Here is an 18,126-nt window from a genome sequence, read left to right as displayed (position 1 = left end):
TCTTCGGAATCACTGGAGTAATATTTCCCAATAGTGTGTCCTGCTCTACTTCCCAGGATAAATGTTTAACCTCAAGAAAGAGTATTCATTTGTTGGATTGAGATCTCAATCGTGTCTCCCCTCTCCAGGCATTTTTCTCGTTTAGTGAACATCCAAGGAGTATCCATTTGCAGGCTTTATGTTCCTTCTCTAACCCCCATGGCAAAAATTATAACGCCTGAAGTCATCAGGGACGAAAGCAAAACGAACAGGTCTCTGAGGGATGGGAACTTAAATAGTTGTGTCTTGTAGACTAGTGTTAAATATTGAATTTGCATCTAGAGACCTTGAGGCTCTGTACCAAGAACTACTAGAATTAGCTCATTCACATTTCTGAAGCAAGCCAACAAAAGAACTAGTTTTTCTCCCTAAGAGGTTTACAAAAAAATAATTCTAGGGATGCCCAGGTGGCTCAGCGGTTGAAGGTCTGCCTTGGGCTCAGAGCATGATCCTGGGGTCCCGGGATCAAGTCCCACATCAGGCTCCCCGCACGAAGCCTGCCTCTCCCTCTGCCTATGACTCTGCCTCTTTCTGTGTGTCTCTCCTGAATTAATAAATAAAATCTTAAAAAAAAAAATAATTCTAAACAACTATGCAATCTAAAAGCAGAATACTATGAGACCTGGTACAGTCTAGAAGGATACAGAGGCATTTTTTCATCAAAAAGGAAGTCGTAGCGGGAGATTTTCCTTCCCATAACTAACAGAGATTTCTGAAACCATGAGGCAGATGTGTTGGGGCCAAGATTTCTGTAACACTACGGTATCTTGGTACCAAGATTTCTGAAACATTAAGATATCTTGGCACCACGATTTCTGAAGCACCAAGGCAGGTATCTTGGGACCAAAGACTGGATCCTCCCCTGTTGTCCCTTTTGACTTGAACCTGTAAAATGGCAAAGGAAGCAGTTTGCCTTCTGACCCCTCTCCCACTGTCTGCCCCTTTGCTCCTTCCCTTCCTTTCTCTCCCTAGGGATCCTAGCCTTTCTACCCTTCAAGGAAAAGGTGACTTCCCTGCTCTACTACTCTCCCTTCCTTTACTCATCAGTTCAAATTTCTGAACCCTTTTTGTTGAGAAAGATGACATACATCCAGAAAAGAAGTTCACACACAAAATTGTATGATGACTTATCACTAGACAAACACTGATGGCAGGTCATGAATTGCAGTCAGCCTCGAAAAGCCCCTCCCTCCAATCCAGATGTTCATGGTAATTGGCTCGACTTGATTCCCTTAAGGTTTTATTTACAATATTCTTTTTCAAGTAGCTGTAGCTCTTTCATTCTTCTATTGTATGTGACTACCACAGTTTATCCATTCTACTGTTGGTAAGCATCTGGACTATTTCCAGCTTCTTACTATTATTAATGCTGCTGCGAGGAACATTTTGTATATGTCTTTTGATGCACATGTGTATATATTTCTGGATGGTATATATGAGTGGCACTGTGAGGTCATGGTACACATATGTTCAGCTTTGGTAAATCTGCTAATTTCTCAAGTGAATTGTACCAATTTCACCCCCTGGCAGCATAAGTTTCTACAGCTCTTCACATCCTTAAGGATTGGAATATTACTCAAATTTTCACAATAGACATTCTGGTTGAGTATGTAGCCTTATTTCAGACCTTTCCTGATGAATAATGAGGTCGAGTACTTTTTCAGGTGATTATTTGCCATTTGGACATCCTCTTTCGTTAAGTACCGATTCAAGTCTCCGCCCATTTTTATGTTGCCTTTTTTTTATTCTTTTATAGGAGTTCTTCATATATTCTAGTTACCAGATCTTTGTTAGTTAGATTTGGTAAGTATATTCCTCCATTAGGTGTCTTCCATCTTGTAACTCTTAATGGTATCTTTTGACAAATAGAGGTTCTTTTAAGTATTACATAGCCAAAGTTATTTTTTATAGCTATTAGTTTATATCCTGTTAGAAATTTTCTGTATCTATTCCAGAAGTTTATTGTTTTGCCTTCCACAGTTAAATCTGTCATCCAACAAGAAGGATATTTTTATCCCAGGGTAGGAAAAGTGTGAAGGTGTGAGGGTGTAAAGATATTTCTTTTCCCCATATAAATAGGTAATTTTTACAGCTTCATTCATTGAAAGGATTTTCCTTTCCTTACAACTTTCCAGTGACTCTTTTGTCATCATTTAATAGTCCACCTGTCCGGGACGTTTTCTGGGCCCTCTCTTCTACTGCATTGGTTTACTTATCAGTATTTATACCAAAATTGCATTGCCTTAATTACTACAATGTATAAAAATTCTTAATATTCAGTAAAGCAAGGTATTTTATTTTGTTCTTCAATTTATTAATTTTAGAATTAGCTTCACGAGTTTTACAAAGAGCTGCTGGGATTTTTTTGTTGGATTGCAACACATCTATAAATCAGTTCAGAGAAAAATAATATTTAAAAAAAATAACATTCTCAATCCAAGAAATTGCTGTGTCTTTCCATTTGGTGTATCTTTAATTTGTTGCAATGATATTTTATAGTTTTCTGCATAGATACTTTGCATGTATTATTAAACATGCTCTTGGATATATGATATATTTATTTGGGTACCTTTTTAAAATTTGATTTTCTATGATCTTTTTATCCACATCATTACTTCCATACATTAATTTTAAAAATTTAACTGAAAACATTTTTAGGTTTTCAATATACATGAATGACCATATACTATTTATGCATAATAATGACAGTTTTATTTATGTCTTTCTAATTTTCATATCTTTTATGTTTTTCTAGCTTTACCACACTGCTTAGGAATTTGAGTACAATGTTGAATACGAGTGAGGATAGCACAGATTTTAGTTTTATTGTTGATCTCAAAGGAGTAGATATTAAATAAAATATTGTCATACCTTTGTCATAGATATCCTTTATCAGATAAGGGAGGAGGGCTCCTTCATATTGCTTTTTTGCTAAAAAAAAATTGGAGGTGGGAAGGGGCAGAGAGAGAGGAGGAGAGAGAATTTCAAGCAGACTCCCTGCTAAGCAAGGAGCCTGACTTGGGGCTTGATTTCACAACCCTGAGATCATGACTTGAGCTGAAATCAAGAGTCGGCCATTTAACCAACTGAGCCACCCAGGCACCCCCTGCTAATAATTGTTAATCAGGAGTGGATATTGAATATTATTAAGCTGCTTTTCTGCATCTACTGAGTTGATGGTTTGCCCCCTTGGTTCTAGTAAACCAATGAATAATGTTGACTTTTTAAATGGTAAACTAAACTTACATTAACAGTATAAACCCTACTTATTCTTGCTTATATAGTTTTGATCTTTAAAGTTTTTGTAACTATGTTCATGAGTCAAATGGTCTGCAGTTTTCTCATAAAAAAGAAATATATTCATTTATATATAAAATACATATAAAATAAATATTAAAATATGTTTTATTAAATATATAATATATTTAATAAGGTATTATTAAATATTTTATATTAAATAAATAATAAGGTTTTTAAGATTTTACTTTTTTTGAGAGAGAGAGGAAAAGAGAGCAGGGGGAGGGCCAGAAATAGGAATAAGCAGACTCACCACTGAGTGCCAAGCAAACTCAGAGCTTGGTGCCAGGACCTTGAGATCATGACCTGAGCTGAAGTCAGATGCTTAACCCACTGAGCCACCCAGGCATGCCCCTCTCATAATATTCTTATGAGGTGTTCATATAGGGTTATGATGGCCTAGAGATAGGAAGTGGTTTTTGTTTTTCTTTCCTCTAAGAGTATATATAACATTGGTGTTATTGTTCCTTAATTATTGATATAATTTACTTGAGAGCCATATGACCCTGTGGTTTCCTTTGTGGGAAAATGTATAATAAATGATTTAATGTCTTTAATAGTTATAGGACTATTCTTAATTCTTATTACTTCTCATGTTGATTTTGACAAGTAGTATTTTCTAGGAATCTATCTTGTTCATCTAAATTTTCAAATATTTTAGCAGAAAACTATTCGTATTTTCCTTTTACATTTTTAATACATAAAGGATTTATTGTTTTGCCCTACTCTTTATTCCCTAACATTGAATATTTGTGCCTTCTCTTTTTTTCTTGATTATATTCACCAGAATTTATCAATTCCAAAGCTTTCCAGGAATGATCTTATTGTTTGTTTCTGTTATATAAATAATATAGAATAAAAATAAGTAATATAAACAATATAATTGTTTACTTCTATTTTTATCTTTCCTATTTTCCTCTTTCTATTTTTATCTTTCCTATTTTCCTCTTTCTATTTTTATCTTTCCTATTTTCCTCTATTTTCTTTGGTTTTATTTGCTCTTCTTTTTTTTTTTTTTCTCTAAATTTTTTACATTGCAGTGTTTAGCTCTTTGATATTTAGCTTTTCATATTTTTTTTAATATTCACATTTCCAAACATATATTTCCTTCTAGGTATGACCATAGCTGTATCCCTGAAGTTTTAATCAGTTATATTTTCATTACTATTCAGTCCAAAATGTTTATATTTCCGTTGTGGTGGTGTTTTTCCTAGCCGTCTTTATATTTTGTTCTTTTTCTAATAGATAGCTTAATCACTTTGTTGTTACAGAATATAATCTATATGATTTCAGTCCTTTGAAATTTGTTGAAACTTGCTTTATGACCCAACATATGGTCAATATTTATAATATTACATGTGCGCTGGAAAATAAGGCGTTTTTTGCAGTCCTTGGGTTTACTGTTATATATAATATGTCCATTAGCTCAAACATGTCAACCACGTTGTTTACATTCTCTGTTTTTGTACTGATTTTTTGTTTGTTGTATCATTTTCTGAGAGATGTTCTACTACAATCTCCCACACTGTGAATTTCTAAATTTATTTTCACTCTGTGTGTTCTATTGTTGCTGTGTCTTAAGACTGTATTTTTAGAGGTTAGTTTAATGTGTTACATGCAAAACATGTTGTGGCATGTTAGAATGATTGGGTCTTCATGGTAAATTGAAGCAATTAATATGTTTAAATGGCCTCCTTTACTTCAAGTATCTTTTCTGCCTTCAAACATCTTCAACATCTGTCTGATGTTAATACGGTTTGGTTGATGTTTTATGGACTTTTTTTTTCCATACTTTGTGTCATTTTTCTTTAACTTCATGTTTAAAAGTGTCTTTTGTGAATAACATATGATTAGGGCTTTTTGCTCATTTGATTTTTATCCAATCACATGATCATTGCTCTTAATTGAAACATTTAAACATTTTGGGTTAAATCTCTGTCCCATTGACTGCTCTCTCCTTATCTATTTCTGTGTGCCTTTAATCCTTTTTACTTATCTTCTTTTGGACTATTTCATATTAGTTCATCTTTACCCCCTCTGTTTATCCATTTGTCCCATCAGATCCACTTTCCATACTTTTCCACCTGCCCTGGGCTGTAGGAAGGTCAATTTTATGGATGACATAAAGTAATTCCTTGCTCTCTGATATCTGGTTGGTTTTGTTCAAAGGAAGCCACCAGCAGGAGATTAAACAGTGAGGAGAATATGAAGTTGGGATATCTATTCTCTTTTCCACTATCTGCCAAGTTGCACAGTCCACTGCTTGTGTAGGTGTTACTTGACCCTCCTCATAGGACTATATGGAAATTTCAGGCTGGGAGAACTGCACAAATGCTGTTACTGCTGTTGCTGTGAGTGACAAATTGTCCCTTATCTCGGACCCAGGAATCTTTTGTCTTCAGCCAGGGCCCTTGAAACTACAGTAGAATAATTTTTCAGCTTGCAATTCAGTCAAGTAAAATCTCAGACCCTTCACAGTTCCTGACACAATAGAGTTCTACACTATCTCCTCTTGTTGTATTTTGTTTTGTTTAAACTTGTTCACATCTTTATGAGGAGCTCCTTTATTAAGGTCTCTTAAAATGACCTAGCTTGAGTATGCCATCTCTTTCCTCGTTTTTTAAGTTGGAAGTAATGTACATTTTTACTATTCATTCAATGATTCTATCAGAGATTACAACATATATCCTTGATTAACCAAAATACATTTGTTTAATTTAACCAACTTTCCAGGCAGTGCAAGGATCTTAGAATACTTTATCTCTATTTACCTTTCTCTCAACTTTTATGTCACTGTTTTACATATGAATCTCTGCCTGTTTTGTATATGTGTATTGTGTCTTCATAATATATCATTAACATTATTTTACACAGTCAATACTCATTTGTTTTTACTCATATGTTTACCTTATTGTTGGTCTTTATTCTTTCTGAAATCAAACTTTAATCTACAATTTCTTCTAATGAGTCTACTGGTGATTAATTATCTGTTTTGTTTGTTTGAAATGTTTTTATTTTACCTTTACTTTTCTACGTATAACAACTATATTGTTATACCATACAATTCATCACTTCAAGGTACAATTCAATGGCTTTTCATATATACACAGATTTGTGCAGCCAACATTCCAATCAATTTTAAAACACTTTTATCACCCCAGAAAGAAACCTTGCTCATTAAAATGCTCTTAATTTTACCGATGCAACCCAAGTAATCACTCGTCTATCTTCTGTCTCTATAGAGTTTCTTAATCTGGACATTTCATATAAAATGAATCATACAAAATGTGGTCTTTTATGATTGGCTTCATTCACTTAGCTTAAGTTTTCAAGGTTCATGAATGTCGTGGCATGTATCAGTACTCCATTCCTTTTTTATTGAGGAATAATGTTCCGTCATATGTATGTATATTTTGTATCCATTAATCAATTGATTGATATTTGGATTTTTTTTTCATTTTTTGGCTATTGTGAAAAGTGCCACAATGAACATTTGTGTACAGAGTTTTTGTTTCTCTTTGTAACTTCAGAGCTGTATGATTGTTCCTTGTTTAGTCACTTAAAGAACTGCCAGAATATTTTCCAGACTCTGTACCATTTTATCTTCATACCAACAATGTATAAGAGTTCCAGTTTTTCCCCATTCTCTTTTTTTGTTTGTTTTTGTTTTGTTTTGTTTTTCCCCATTCTCATTACCACTTGTTATTATCAGTCTTTTCAGTATAGCCATTCTAGTGAGTGCCACGTAATACCTCATTATGATTTTGAATTTGCATTTTCCAGAGAGTTAATGATGTTGAACATCCTTTCATGTGCTTATTGGCCATTTATATATCTTCTTTGGCGATATGTCAGATCCTTTCCCCACTTTTGAATTATTTGTCTTTTATTATTGAGTTATAAAAATTCTTTACATGTTCTACATTCAAGTTTGTTATATTTGTGACTTGCAAATATTTTCTTCCATTTTGTGGATGTCTTTTTCCTTTTTTGATGATGCCTTAGAATCACAAAGTTTTTAATTTTAATAAAGTCCAGTTTTTCTCCTTTGATACATATGCTTTTGGTGTCATAGCTAAGAGGACCAGGGTCACAAAGATATACTCTTATATTTTATTCTAAGAGTTATAAGTTCTTGCTTTTATATTTAAGTCTATGATACATTTTTATATATGATGTGAGAAAGGAGTCCAACTTTTTTCTTCCATATTTGTATGTCCATTTGTTTCCATTATCATTTATTGAAAAGACTAATTTTTTTCATTGAATTGTCTTGAGATCCTTGTCAAAAGTGAATTGACCATGAATATGAGGGTTTATTTTTGGACTTTCAGTTTTAGTCCATTGATCTACCTGTTTTTCTTAGGTCACTACTACACTATTTTCACTATTATAGATTTGTAGGAAGTTTTGAAATTGGGAATTGTGAGTTTTCCAAATTTGTTCTTTTTTTAAAGATTTTTTTAAGCTATCCTGGGTCCCTTGAATTTCCTTTTGAATTTTATTTTATTTTATCTTAAGATTTTATTTATTTATTCATGAGAGTCACAGAGAGAGAGAGAGGCAGAGACACAGGTAGAGGGGGAAGCAGGCTCCCTGCAGGGAGCCTGACATAGGACTGGGTCCAGGATCATGCCCTTGGCTGAAGGCAGCGCTAAACCGCTGGGCCACTGGGGCTGCCTTCCTTTTGAATTTTAAAGCCAACTTGTCAATATCTACAAAGGAGCCCGCTGAGGTTTTCCTAGGGATTGCACTGAATCTGTGCTTAAATTTGGGGAATATCAAGTCTTTTAATCCATGAACATGGGATATCTTCCCATTCATTTAAGTCTTCTTTGGTTTCTTTCAACCACATTTTGTAGTTTTCAGATTATAAATGTTATACTACTTTTCTTGAGTGTATTACTAAGTAATTTTTGTATACTTATCTTGTATCCTGCAGCCTTGTGAAACTCATTTATTAGTTCTAATAGTTTTGGGGTGTTTTTTGCTGTTGCTCTTGGTGGATTCCTTAGGATTTTCTATATACAGGATCATGTCATTTGCAAATAGAGACAACTTTAGTTCTTATTTTCAATCTGAATATCTTTTACTTTGTCTTTTTTTTTTCTTTTCCTCTTCTTCCTCTTTTCCTTCTTGTCCTCCTCCTTCCCCTCTATTGCTCCTCCCTCTTCTTCCTTCTCCGTCTCCTTTGCTTCCTCCTCTTTCTTTTGTTTTTTTTTTTCTTTTACTTAATTGCTCTGACTAAAGCCTTCAGTATAATGCTGAATAGAAATAGTGAGAACAAATATCCATGTCTTATTTATTATCTTAAGGGGGAGTATCTGATCTTTTAGCCTTAAGTAGGATATTACCTGTCAGTTGTCATAAGTGCCTTTTATCAGTTAAAAAAAGTTAACTTCCATTCCCCCACTTTTTCAGTGTTATTATTATGAAGGAGCATAGGATTTTGTTTCTTATTTATTCTTATTTATTATAAAAGCAATTTTACTTCTATCCACCCTCTCCCTTACTCTTAAGATGTTCTTTTATTCTGGGTTTTTAGCCAACTTCACCATGATGTACTTAGATGAGGATTTCTTTTTATTTATTTCTCTTGCAGTTTGTACATGGTCTTGAATTTGTGACATAATATATTTTTTTATCAATTTGGAAATGTTTCCATACATTCTCTCTGTAAATAGTGCTTCTTCTTTCTCTTTTCTCCCTTTCTGGGATTCTAGTTGTACATATCTTAGACCTTATCACTGTGCCCTCCTTGTTTTTTAACCTTTATTATGTATTACCAATGTTTTTATTTCCCCATGCTTTGTTCTAGGTATTTTTTCCTGACAGCTGAGTTCAAGATATTAATGAACTCATCCATTCATACATAATTTTGGTTATGTTTTTAGTTTCTAAATACCCACTGCAATTCTCATTCTTCTCTCTTATCTCCTTGAAAATAATAGGTGCTATTTAGAATATGTGTTTGATAATGTCCATATTTGAAGTTTCTGCTTCTCTATTGTGTGCTATTTCTATTATATTTTATTCATATACTGTCGCTTTGTGCACCTGATTATATACTTTTATTGCTTACTTGACATTGATTTGCAAAATGACTTAGAAATAATTGAAAGCCTAGGATGATGCTAGTAGCTTCCTTTAGAAAGGATTGTATTTGCTTCTGCCTGATTCCTGAAGGAACTAGCATTCAGGAGTTACCTCATCTGGAGATGACTCAAATGTAAGCTTTAGGCCCCCTAAAGACTTATCTACTCTGATTGTCTGTCGTTGCTAGAGTACATCCACTTGGTGACCCATCTCTCATCAAAGGGTATTAACCAAGACTCCTTTCTCCACTTTTATAGTGCCTTGTTGTCTTAGCTCTCAAGAGAGCATAAAAAGTTGCTCTACCTTTCCACTTTCCTCTATAATTGATAAAATGTTTCATTTGATCAAGCATTTTCATCAAATCTAAACCTATTAAAATAGGACTTTTGTAGTCTCCACCCTCCCAACTCCATGCTAGCTGTGACAGCATTGCAATTTGTAAATTGTGGAAAAGGCTATCTGAATTAAGAACCATACAGTTTTTTAAGTAGTTTTTAGAAGTTAAAGTCCACCCCTGAGTCTAAGTTCTTCTAAGATAGGGGTTTGCTGCTATGGCCAGCTAGTGCTGGACTTATTTCATAGGAACACAATCTGTTAGAGATCCCATTATCTTCTGGTAAGTCGTCTACTGTCACAAATGGCCATTTAAATAATCTTTGCACCTAGTTAAAAATGAAGCTTCTAAGAGCAATAATTGAGCTGACATGCAAAACTACCTGTACTTCTTATGAATTTATCCATTCATCTCCTCCCATAGTCTTCAGATGTTTGTCTTGACTCATGTAAAAATTGTGGCATGCTTATAAGTTCCTATAATGCCCCAATTAAGTCCCATTACTAAAAATGTTTCAGCAAATTTGTGATATGCCTGCCTGTGTTGCTCTTGCTTTGTGAGAAGAAATTTGGAACTCCAAAACTATCAGTCTGACACTTTTATGAGCTACTACATTCTATAGAATATCATTTTTTAAAAAGTGGAAAGAAAACCACAACAGTACTCCAGGGAGCATGCTTTATTCTCTAGCCCTGGAAGCATGATTTTTATAGTGAGTGCCTTTCAACACACCTGTGCCTGTCTTTATTAGATCAAAAATGTGCACTCTCTTAGTCTCCTGAATTCCAGATGGCTCACAGGGAGTCTGCTACCAACTTTTTAAATGAAAGTGTAAAGTACAGCTATTTTACATTTCAACTTTTATTACTTTCAGTGGCTGGATATAGTTCCTTTTTCATTGTTATTATTTTTTTAATATAAACAAATTAGGTATCTCTTAACATCAGTTCCAGCAGAGCCAAAGACTAGCCTTTGAAAAAAATGCCTTAAATGAACATCAGGATTAAATAAGGAAAATAAGGGGGGGGGGGGGGGAAGAGAGAAAGAGAAAGAAAAAAAGAAGGAAGGAAGGAGATAGTGGCAAGATAAAATATACGTAAAAATTTACTTAAGGAACATTCTGCAGAAATTGAAATCTCAGGTAACAGTTTTTAAATCAGCAATGCACCATGGATTTGGCCTAAGGAAATCTGAAAATATGCCTGAAGAATACTGCTATATCTTTATTTCCCTCAGGAACCTCTTTTTTGCTTATAGTTCTAAGGAACTTGGATTTTCCAAGAAAATTAGAATGTACCTGCAGAGTTCAAATGCTTGTGTAAGAAAGCTCAGTGTATTGTAGTCCATTTACAATATTCTGCACTTTGTGTACAAATGCTTCATTTGGTTTTAGTTTATGTTCGTTTCCTTATCCTCAGCATTGGCTTTGACTTCTTTTTTGTATATTTTGGTTGTTGCTTTTATTTTTAATGTTATCTTACTGTATGTGTGCGGGCCAACCTCAGATGTTTTTGGAATGAACCTAGTGATGGGGAGATGAATATATAATAATAGCTATAATAATAGCTTATAATGATTACCGTGTACTCTACAGCTTTGTGAAGAGCTAAATGACCCACAAAGTGGGTATGGACAAAGAAACATTATTTTGTTAAGGCTATTTTGCTTTTGTATTTTCCCTTCTACTTATACCTAGCTACTATGTATTAGGGATCTCTCTTTTATTGGACACTCGAATACCAAAGGAATAGGAGGAAGCTAGAGGTAAGATTTCAACCTCTCTTCCAGTGCCAACCCCATATCACTATACCCATCTAAGGCCCACTTCCCATTTCTTCTTTGAATCCCCGAATGTCTCATAAGAGGATCTATCCAATGAGCAGATGATGCCTAGATAGGTATGCCTTTGCTTTAAGGATAAGATGGGCCATTCATTCCTTTCTTAAGCATTGATGCAGAAGGTACTGTCTAATGGGAATGGTGTTCTAATACTAAGCTAAACCAGACCTTGTCTCAGCCTTCAAGAAACTTAGACAATATTTTAGCAAGCACATGATTTTATAGGAGTACAATTGACAACTTAGAAATAGGTATGAGAATAATGATATTTCTTTTGGCTCAATACTGAAATCTAGTCTTTAATGCTGAGCTGCTATTTTGCCTAATGGAAGATACTCAGTTGAGTTCATTCTTTCTTATCTACTGATTTCTTTTTGCCACATGAGGATTTATAAGTCATGCTCAAAATTTAGTTCATCATTCTCTCTTTTTTTTTTTTTATCATCATTACCCCCAGCTTCACCACGAAGAGGGGAGAGGCCCTCAGGCCCACTCTCCCCTCTCTCCCCTCTGTCCTCTGCCCCCTCTGGGTCCCTCCTCTGCACTCCCTCCCACACCAGCCTGGGCCTCCCCCTTCTTCAGTCTTTGCTGCTCCTTCCCTCCTCCCTCTCCCCCCTGCACTGTTCTCCAAACACAGCCTCCCTCCGTGTTCTCCACGGTCCCTCCCTCCGTGTCCACTCTTACCTGAAGGAGAGCTAGACATCATGTCGTTCAGCCCTGCTTTTGCTACCCGGACCCTGACCCCACAGGATTCGGGCAATGGGCCCCAGATGCACATGCATGAACCCGAGATCCCACAGGTGTCCCCTGACTCTGTCTGGGGTACCTGCCTTGGCGGCAGGAATCCAGGGACACAGCCCTGGGCGGGCAGGAGCTTTGTGCACTCTGGCATCTGTCCTCTTCAGGCCCCCCTGTGCCCACTCTGACCCCCGGGGCACAGGCGGGCCGTGAGCCAGAACGTGGCATCCAGCTGGTCCCCTCGTCCGTGTTCCCATCGCAAGCAAGTCCACTCCCCAACGGGGAAGGTGGAAGCCTAATTTCCTTAACCGGTAGAGGAGGATGGCTTGTGACTGTCCTGCTGCCTCTGTGTTTCTCTGGCTCCACGACCAGCTCCGGGTTTGTGGCAGGTAGCCTGACCTCTCGCTGCACTTTGATGTGACCGTCGACATCGCTGGGAGTTTCTCATGTGCTTCTCACCATTTTCCTCCAACACATCTTGTGGTTTGGGGAGTGAGGAGGCAGGAGCTGTGAACCCAAAGCCGCCACCGCAGATTTAGGGGCACACGTTCACTAGGACAGTCCACTGATGGGCGAAGGCTGAGCAGGCCAGAGAGCGCAACACAATGAAACTGACTGGGCGGATCAGTGTAGACTCTGCTGTCCTGTCTGGCCCGGACCTGTGCACAGGAATCCAACAGGGCACATCACGCACAGCACAGCTGAGTCCTCGGCTGGGGCCACACTGCGCCTGCATCCTGGGGCCGGGGGCGGTTGTGCCTTAGATGGAGCAGCCGGGGAGAGACGCCCTTGGGACCCACAGCAGACGATCAAGAGCACGAATGCCCAACACAGAAAGTAAGATCACGAGAGTCATGTTTAGTTGGTGGAGTTTTTTCGTTTTTGTTTTTTGGGGTTTTCTTTTTCTTTTTTGCTTTTCTTTTTTTTTTTTTTCTTTTTTTTTTTTTTTTTTTGGCTGTTTCTCTCCCGCTTTAAGTGAATAAGGTCACACGTGAACAAAAGTTGAACGCGTGGTACACGGGGACCTGGCTGCCTATATGTCCGTGCGTGTACGTATGTGGAACACTATCCGTGTGGGGTTGGCTTACAGAAGAAGGTGGCCCCTGTCTGTGACCACAATACCACATAACACTGAGGAAAACTGATAGTAATGAACATGTCACATCCGAATGCAGATTTCCCCAATTGTCCCAAAACTGTCTTGTGTAGAATTTTTGGATAAGATTAATTGGGTTTATACAGTTCATTGGCTGCTACGTCTCCACCTTTTTGACTCCTGATTCTAGAACATTCCTCCCACGTCATTGACTCTACGAAGCATCCAGTTGTTCTGCAGAGTGGCCTTTCTGTGTGGTGTTTCCCTATACTGCCTGGACACAGGGATGTAGGTCTGTGGGTCTGATTACCGGGTGTCCTAAGGGCAGAGCCGGGGGACTTGGTGTCAGCCACTGCACATTGCGTCACATTCAAGGCCCGTGGTGTCAGCACAGCCGTGCTCAGCTGTGCAGCTGGATTCAGGAGTGAACCCCACATGTACTCCCTGTAAAGCCACATCCCCATCACGGTGACGGGGGAGCCAGCGCAGGGCAAGCGCAGTCCCCGGGCGGGGAGTGGCAAACATTGCGTTCCCTCCTCTGCACGTCTGTTTCATCTGCATGTCTGCAGACTCATGAGCCTCTATTTCCTCGTGTTTTACAATAAACTGAGTCTTTACACGTCCATGCTCAGCACCAGACCCTCCTGCATGTGGTTGTTCCCACCAGAGCACCTCCCACATCCCATCACACAGCACTGGCTCTCCCCCTGGACTCTGCCTGCCTCCTGTCAGGGACCGGCCCTTTCTGTGATGCAGCTCCAGTGGGAGGGATGTGCCTGTGATGGCTAAGTGATCCTTCGGTGACAACAGAGGGTGTTGAGCTGTACAGTCACATGCGCTATGTGGGATGTGTTCTGAGCGGCTACAACAGAAGGCTTCTATTCGAGCCACAGTCCTGTACATAATGCCCAAGATTTCCAACTTTCATTGGAAAATCAGTCATCATACCACCAACCAGGAAGATCTCAAACCAAATGAAGGACAGTCAGTAGACACCAACGTTGAGATGACACACACATTAGAACTACGAGAGAACAACTACTATGAGACATACCTTGTGCAGAGATCTATACCGGGGATTTCCATCCCTACCTGTAGGATCCATTGGAAAATTTGGGAACGTCGTCTGCAAATTCTTTAGGAAGCTGAGGAAAATAGATGGGTATCATTCAGGAGCTTCCTTTGACTTGATATCCCAGGTGCCATCTCTCCATATACATATATGAAGAAAGAAAGTCTATTTTCCTGTTTGAAGGATTGCCCCATCTGGCTATTAGAGCCCAAGACCATCAAAGATTTGAGTCTTTTCCCCCCTTCTCATTCTAATTCCATGTGGCTACCAGTTAAACCATGTCAAGTAGTCAGTTTGTCGGACAGTTGCAATCTTTAATATAAATAAGAAGCTACTATTCTGATTTTATATGTCAGTGTTAGAGACATTTTTAGCAAGAGTCATATCTACTAATACAATCAATTTCAGGTCAAAGTAGAAGATTAGACTTGGGTCTGAGGTGAATTTAGACTCTAGAACTGTTAGTCCTGCAAAGGTAGGGACTATATTTATCTTGTTCATTACTCTCTATTTTAGAGTACCTGGTCCTTAGCATTTAATATATCTGAATGAGTGAAAATTCTATCTTCGTAGGCCACTGAGAAGTAGCCACTCAATTGTCTTCTCTCTTGGTGGCATCAATTATATCACACAATTTCTTTTGAACTTCTTGGTAGGCTGTAGTATTCTCATTTTATAGATGTCAAAAATTAAAGTAGTTAAATAAGTTTCCTGTTGTCACAAAGCTAAAGAATGAATTTGGAACCTTGATGTAGAGAAGTTCAAAGCCCAAACCCTTTCTGTTACATCATGGAACCCATGGGAATAAATCAAACTAAATAAATCAGAGATCACAATTAAGCTGGCACTATCAGGTAAAGCTTCTTGGAAAAGATTTATTTGAACTAGGATTTAAAGGTTGTTCAGCATTTCAACCTAGATATCAGCGGGAAGCCTGGGTGGCTTAGTGGTTGCGCCTGCCTTTGGCCTACCTAGCGCATGATCCTGGAGTCACGGGATCAAGTCCCACATCAGGCTCCCTGCATGGAGCCTGCTTCTCCCTCTGCCTATGTCTCTGCCTCTCTCTCTCTCTCTCTATGTCTGTCTCTCATAAATAAATAAAATCTTTTTTAAAAACCCTAGATATCAGCAAAGCTAAAGGGGCAAGCTATTGCATATTATACTGGAGAAACATAAAGTAATAAAATCCAGCTTTAGTGTATAACTAAAAGTGATAGAATGGTAGGAAATGAATCCAGAGAAGTCTGACACATCATTAAATTCTGGAATAGCAGATTAAGGAAGTTGAACATCCTTCTAGAAGTAATCAGAAGCAAACAAAGTTTTTAAAGAAGATATGGAACATGATTAAAGCCATGCTTCAGAATGATAATTCAAATTTACCTGTTTCTCACTTGGCAGTAAGGAGACTAGTTAAGATGTTTTTAAAGATAATGCATGTGATGGCAGTAAGAGGAGAGACAAAGGATTCAAAGAACCGAGTCTCAAAGCAACATAGGTAGGGGAATTCTGTGAGCATTAACAGAAACAAGAGGATGATGTAGGAAGACCATGCATTTGATTTTGTAGACATTACATGTGTATTGTTTGTACTGCATCCAAATGTAGGTGGCCAGCAGAAAGTTGGAATGTGAGCCTGTAGCTTGAAAAGTCTCAGCTAGAGTCAGCTAGCTGAGGATTCTTCTGCTAGGAGGCAATAATTGAGATCACTGGGTAAATGCGATTATCAGAGGCAAGGGTATGAAAAGTAAAGAGTAAAGACTTGAACTAACCTCAGTCAGGAACATTTCGGGTGCAGAAGGAGGAAGAAGAAGCCTCAAAGTAGACAGAGAAGGCGCGGTCAAAGAGGTAGGTAGTTATTACTTCCCTCAGGGGGTTATTTCTGCTGGTTTCAAGACTGAGAACTACTGTCTTAGTTTAATGATAGAAAATGATGAAAATAGCTAGGAGGAAGTAAGTTGGTAAATATGGATTAGGCCAAGGCAAATTTGATGAGCTGAATAGAAATTTTTTGTGGCCATTTACTAAAAAAAAAATTTATTTTACAATGCTACTTCAAAGCTGCCTTATTTTGCCAAATTTTCTCCCGCTATTTTGAATTAAAGTAATAGGCAATACTAATGGATAATGGATTCCTAGTAAATTCTTAAAACATTCAGCCATATTCTTCTAAGCAATGTTTTGATTCAAATGTGAATTGAAATACTAGCAATTGATGTAATAGCAGACTTTGAAATGAAAATAGTCAATAGAATGACTTTATCTCAGCTATTAACGTACTCTTTCTAATATTTTGTCTCTGAAATGCTAATCCCCCTTTGCCCTCTGGTTTCCTATAGTCAGTAAATTAGATAATCTCATTTTACTTTTTAAAATTTCCAATTTGACATAAGTAACATTTGCTTCTCTATCCTTTCATAATGTTAAAGCCATGGAAATAATATTCTATCTACAGATATTTTCGATTGACAAGCATACAACATATTTCTACTGTTTCAGTATGTAATACTTTTATATAAGTAAACAAAAAGTGAAAAAGTATCTTTATTGTTCAAGATCAAAACTTGTTTCGTCTTAAAGGTGTGCATATTTCATAGCTTTCTGAATATATTTTGCTAATTTAGCCTAGTTCTTTTTGAATAATAAAGGCTTTAGAAAATTGCTTTTCAATTACAGAAAGAATTTTTCTTCAATTAATCTCTATTATTAACTTCAACTGACAGGAGAACCAGAGAAAAATCTGTGTAAATGCACAGACCATTTAGAAATTGTAATCTCTGTGTTGATTTGTTGTCATTTTTAAAGAACATTTTGATTGGCAAAAAATAAGAAAAGGAATCGATGTCGTAGTAAATATGTTAGGAGAAGACAAGTAGAATAAAAATTAAACCAAAAAAAGATGAGAAATACCCAATGGAAATTTAACAGAATGGTCTCCAGAGTCTAATAATTCATTATTGCAAGGTGAAAATATCAAATCTCCTATTTGTAATTATTTCTTATCTGAAAAATAGAAAATAAGTTAAGCTGTATTAATCTTTTAATATAGATATTTACACTGGCACCCTCATTGCCTGTATTTATCAAGAAAGCATGGATCATATGATGTGTGTAAAGTATATCAATAGTATATGGTATTATCCAAAGGTCTTTAAGAATTACTCCATCCTTCTTGGGTTCCCTTTCAGTATTTTGCCATGTGTTGCAATTTCCTTGTTCCATTAAGTGAATTTAAAAATATTTTATTCTAAGTATTATAACCTTTAAATATTTTATAACGAGGAAGACAATGACCATGTTCATTTTGTTATACAAAGAAGTTCACTGGCTTTCTTGTTGAAGTGCTTAAAATGATTGTTTAATTAAAAGATAGGTTACACATTTCTCTCTTACACATTAAATAAGTGCTCCAAATTTGAACTTTGCTGCAGTGATAAGTGGGCCTCAATAGAATGTTACCTTGTAGATATTTTTTGAGAAAAGAAAGATTTTAATTCATCCCATCAAGATTAAGTTGATGTTTTAATAATGAGTGATTCACTGTTTCTCATTAATATAGCAAAATATTTTTAAAATGGATCTTCAGGGCAGCCCAGGTGGCTCAGCAGTTTAGCG

At 36.9% G+C, this 18,126-nt stretch overlaps 1 protein-coding gene and 1 long non-coding RNA gene across 15 annotated transcripts in view; one reads left to right on the top strand and one right to left on the bottom strand.

Moving 5' to 3' along the window:
• Window positions 1-18,126, top strand: part of LOC140624238 (uncharacterized) — a 67,965-nt gene that overhangs the window by 2,280 nt on the left and 47,559 nt on the right. Inside the window, exons 2-3 of one of the 13 annotated variants that reach the window (XR_012023735.1) lie at window positions 129-251; window positions 1,796-1,842. The exons of 11 other annotated variants lie outside the window; for them this stretch is intronic. This is a non-coding gene — a long non-coding RNA (uncharacterized lncRNA). The remainder of the gene's footprint in view (window positions 1-128; window positions 252-1,795; window positions 1,843-18,126) is intronic. One more of the 13 variants, XR_012023732.1, reaches the window with a different exon arrangement.
• The window catches only part of GRB14 (growth factor receptor bound protein 14), a 164,099-nt gene that overhangs the window by 117,753 nt on the left and 28,220 nt on the right, over window positions 1-18,126 (bottom strand). For both annotated transcript variants that reach the window (XM_072810969.1, XM_072810970.1), the window contains one exon: window positions 14,494-14,584. In XM_072810969.1, the coding sequence (XP_072667070.1) occupies window positions 14,494-14,525 (32 nt within the window). In that variant the 5' untranslated portion in view covers window positions 14,526-14,584. The remainder of the gene's footprint in view (window positions 1-14,493; window positions 14,585-18,126) is intronic.

Source organism: Canis lupus, chromosome 34 (genome assembly GCF_048164855.1).
Source record: "Canis lupus baileyi chromosome 34, mCanLup2.hap1, whole genome shotgun sequence".
Taxonomy (NCBI): domain Eukaryota; kingdom Metazoa; phylum Chordata; class Mammalia; order Carnivora; family Canidae; genus Canis; species Canis lupus.
This window is presented reverse-complemented; position numbering and strand designations above follow the sequence as displayed.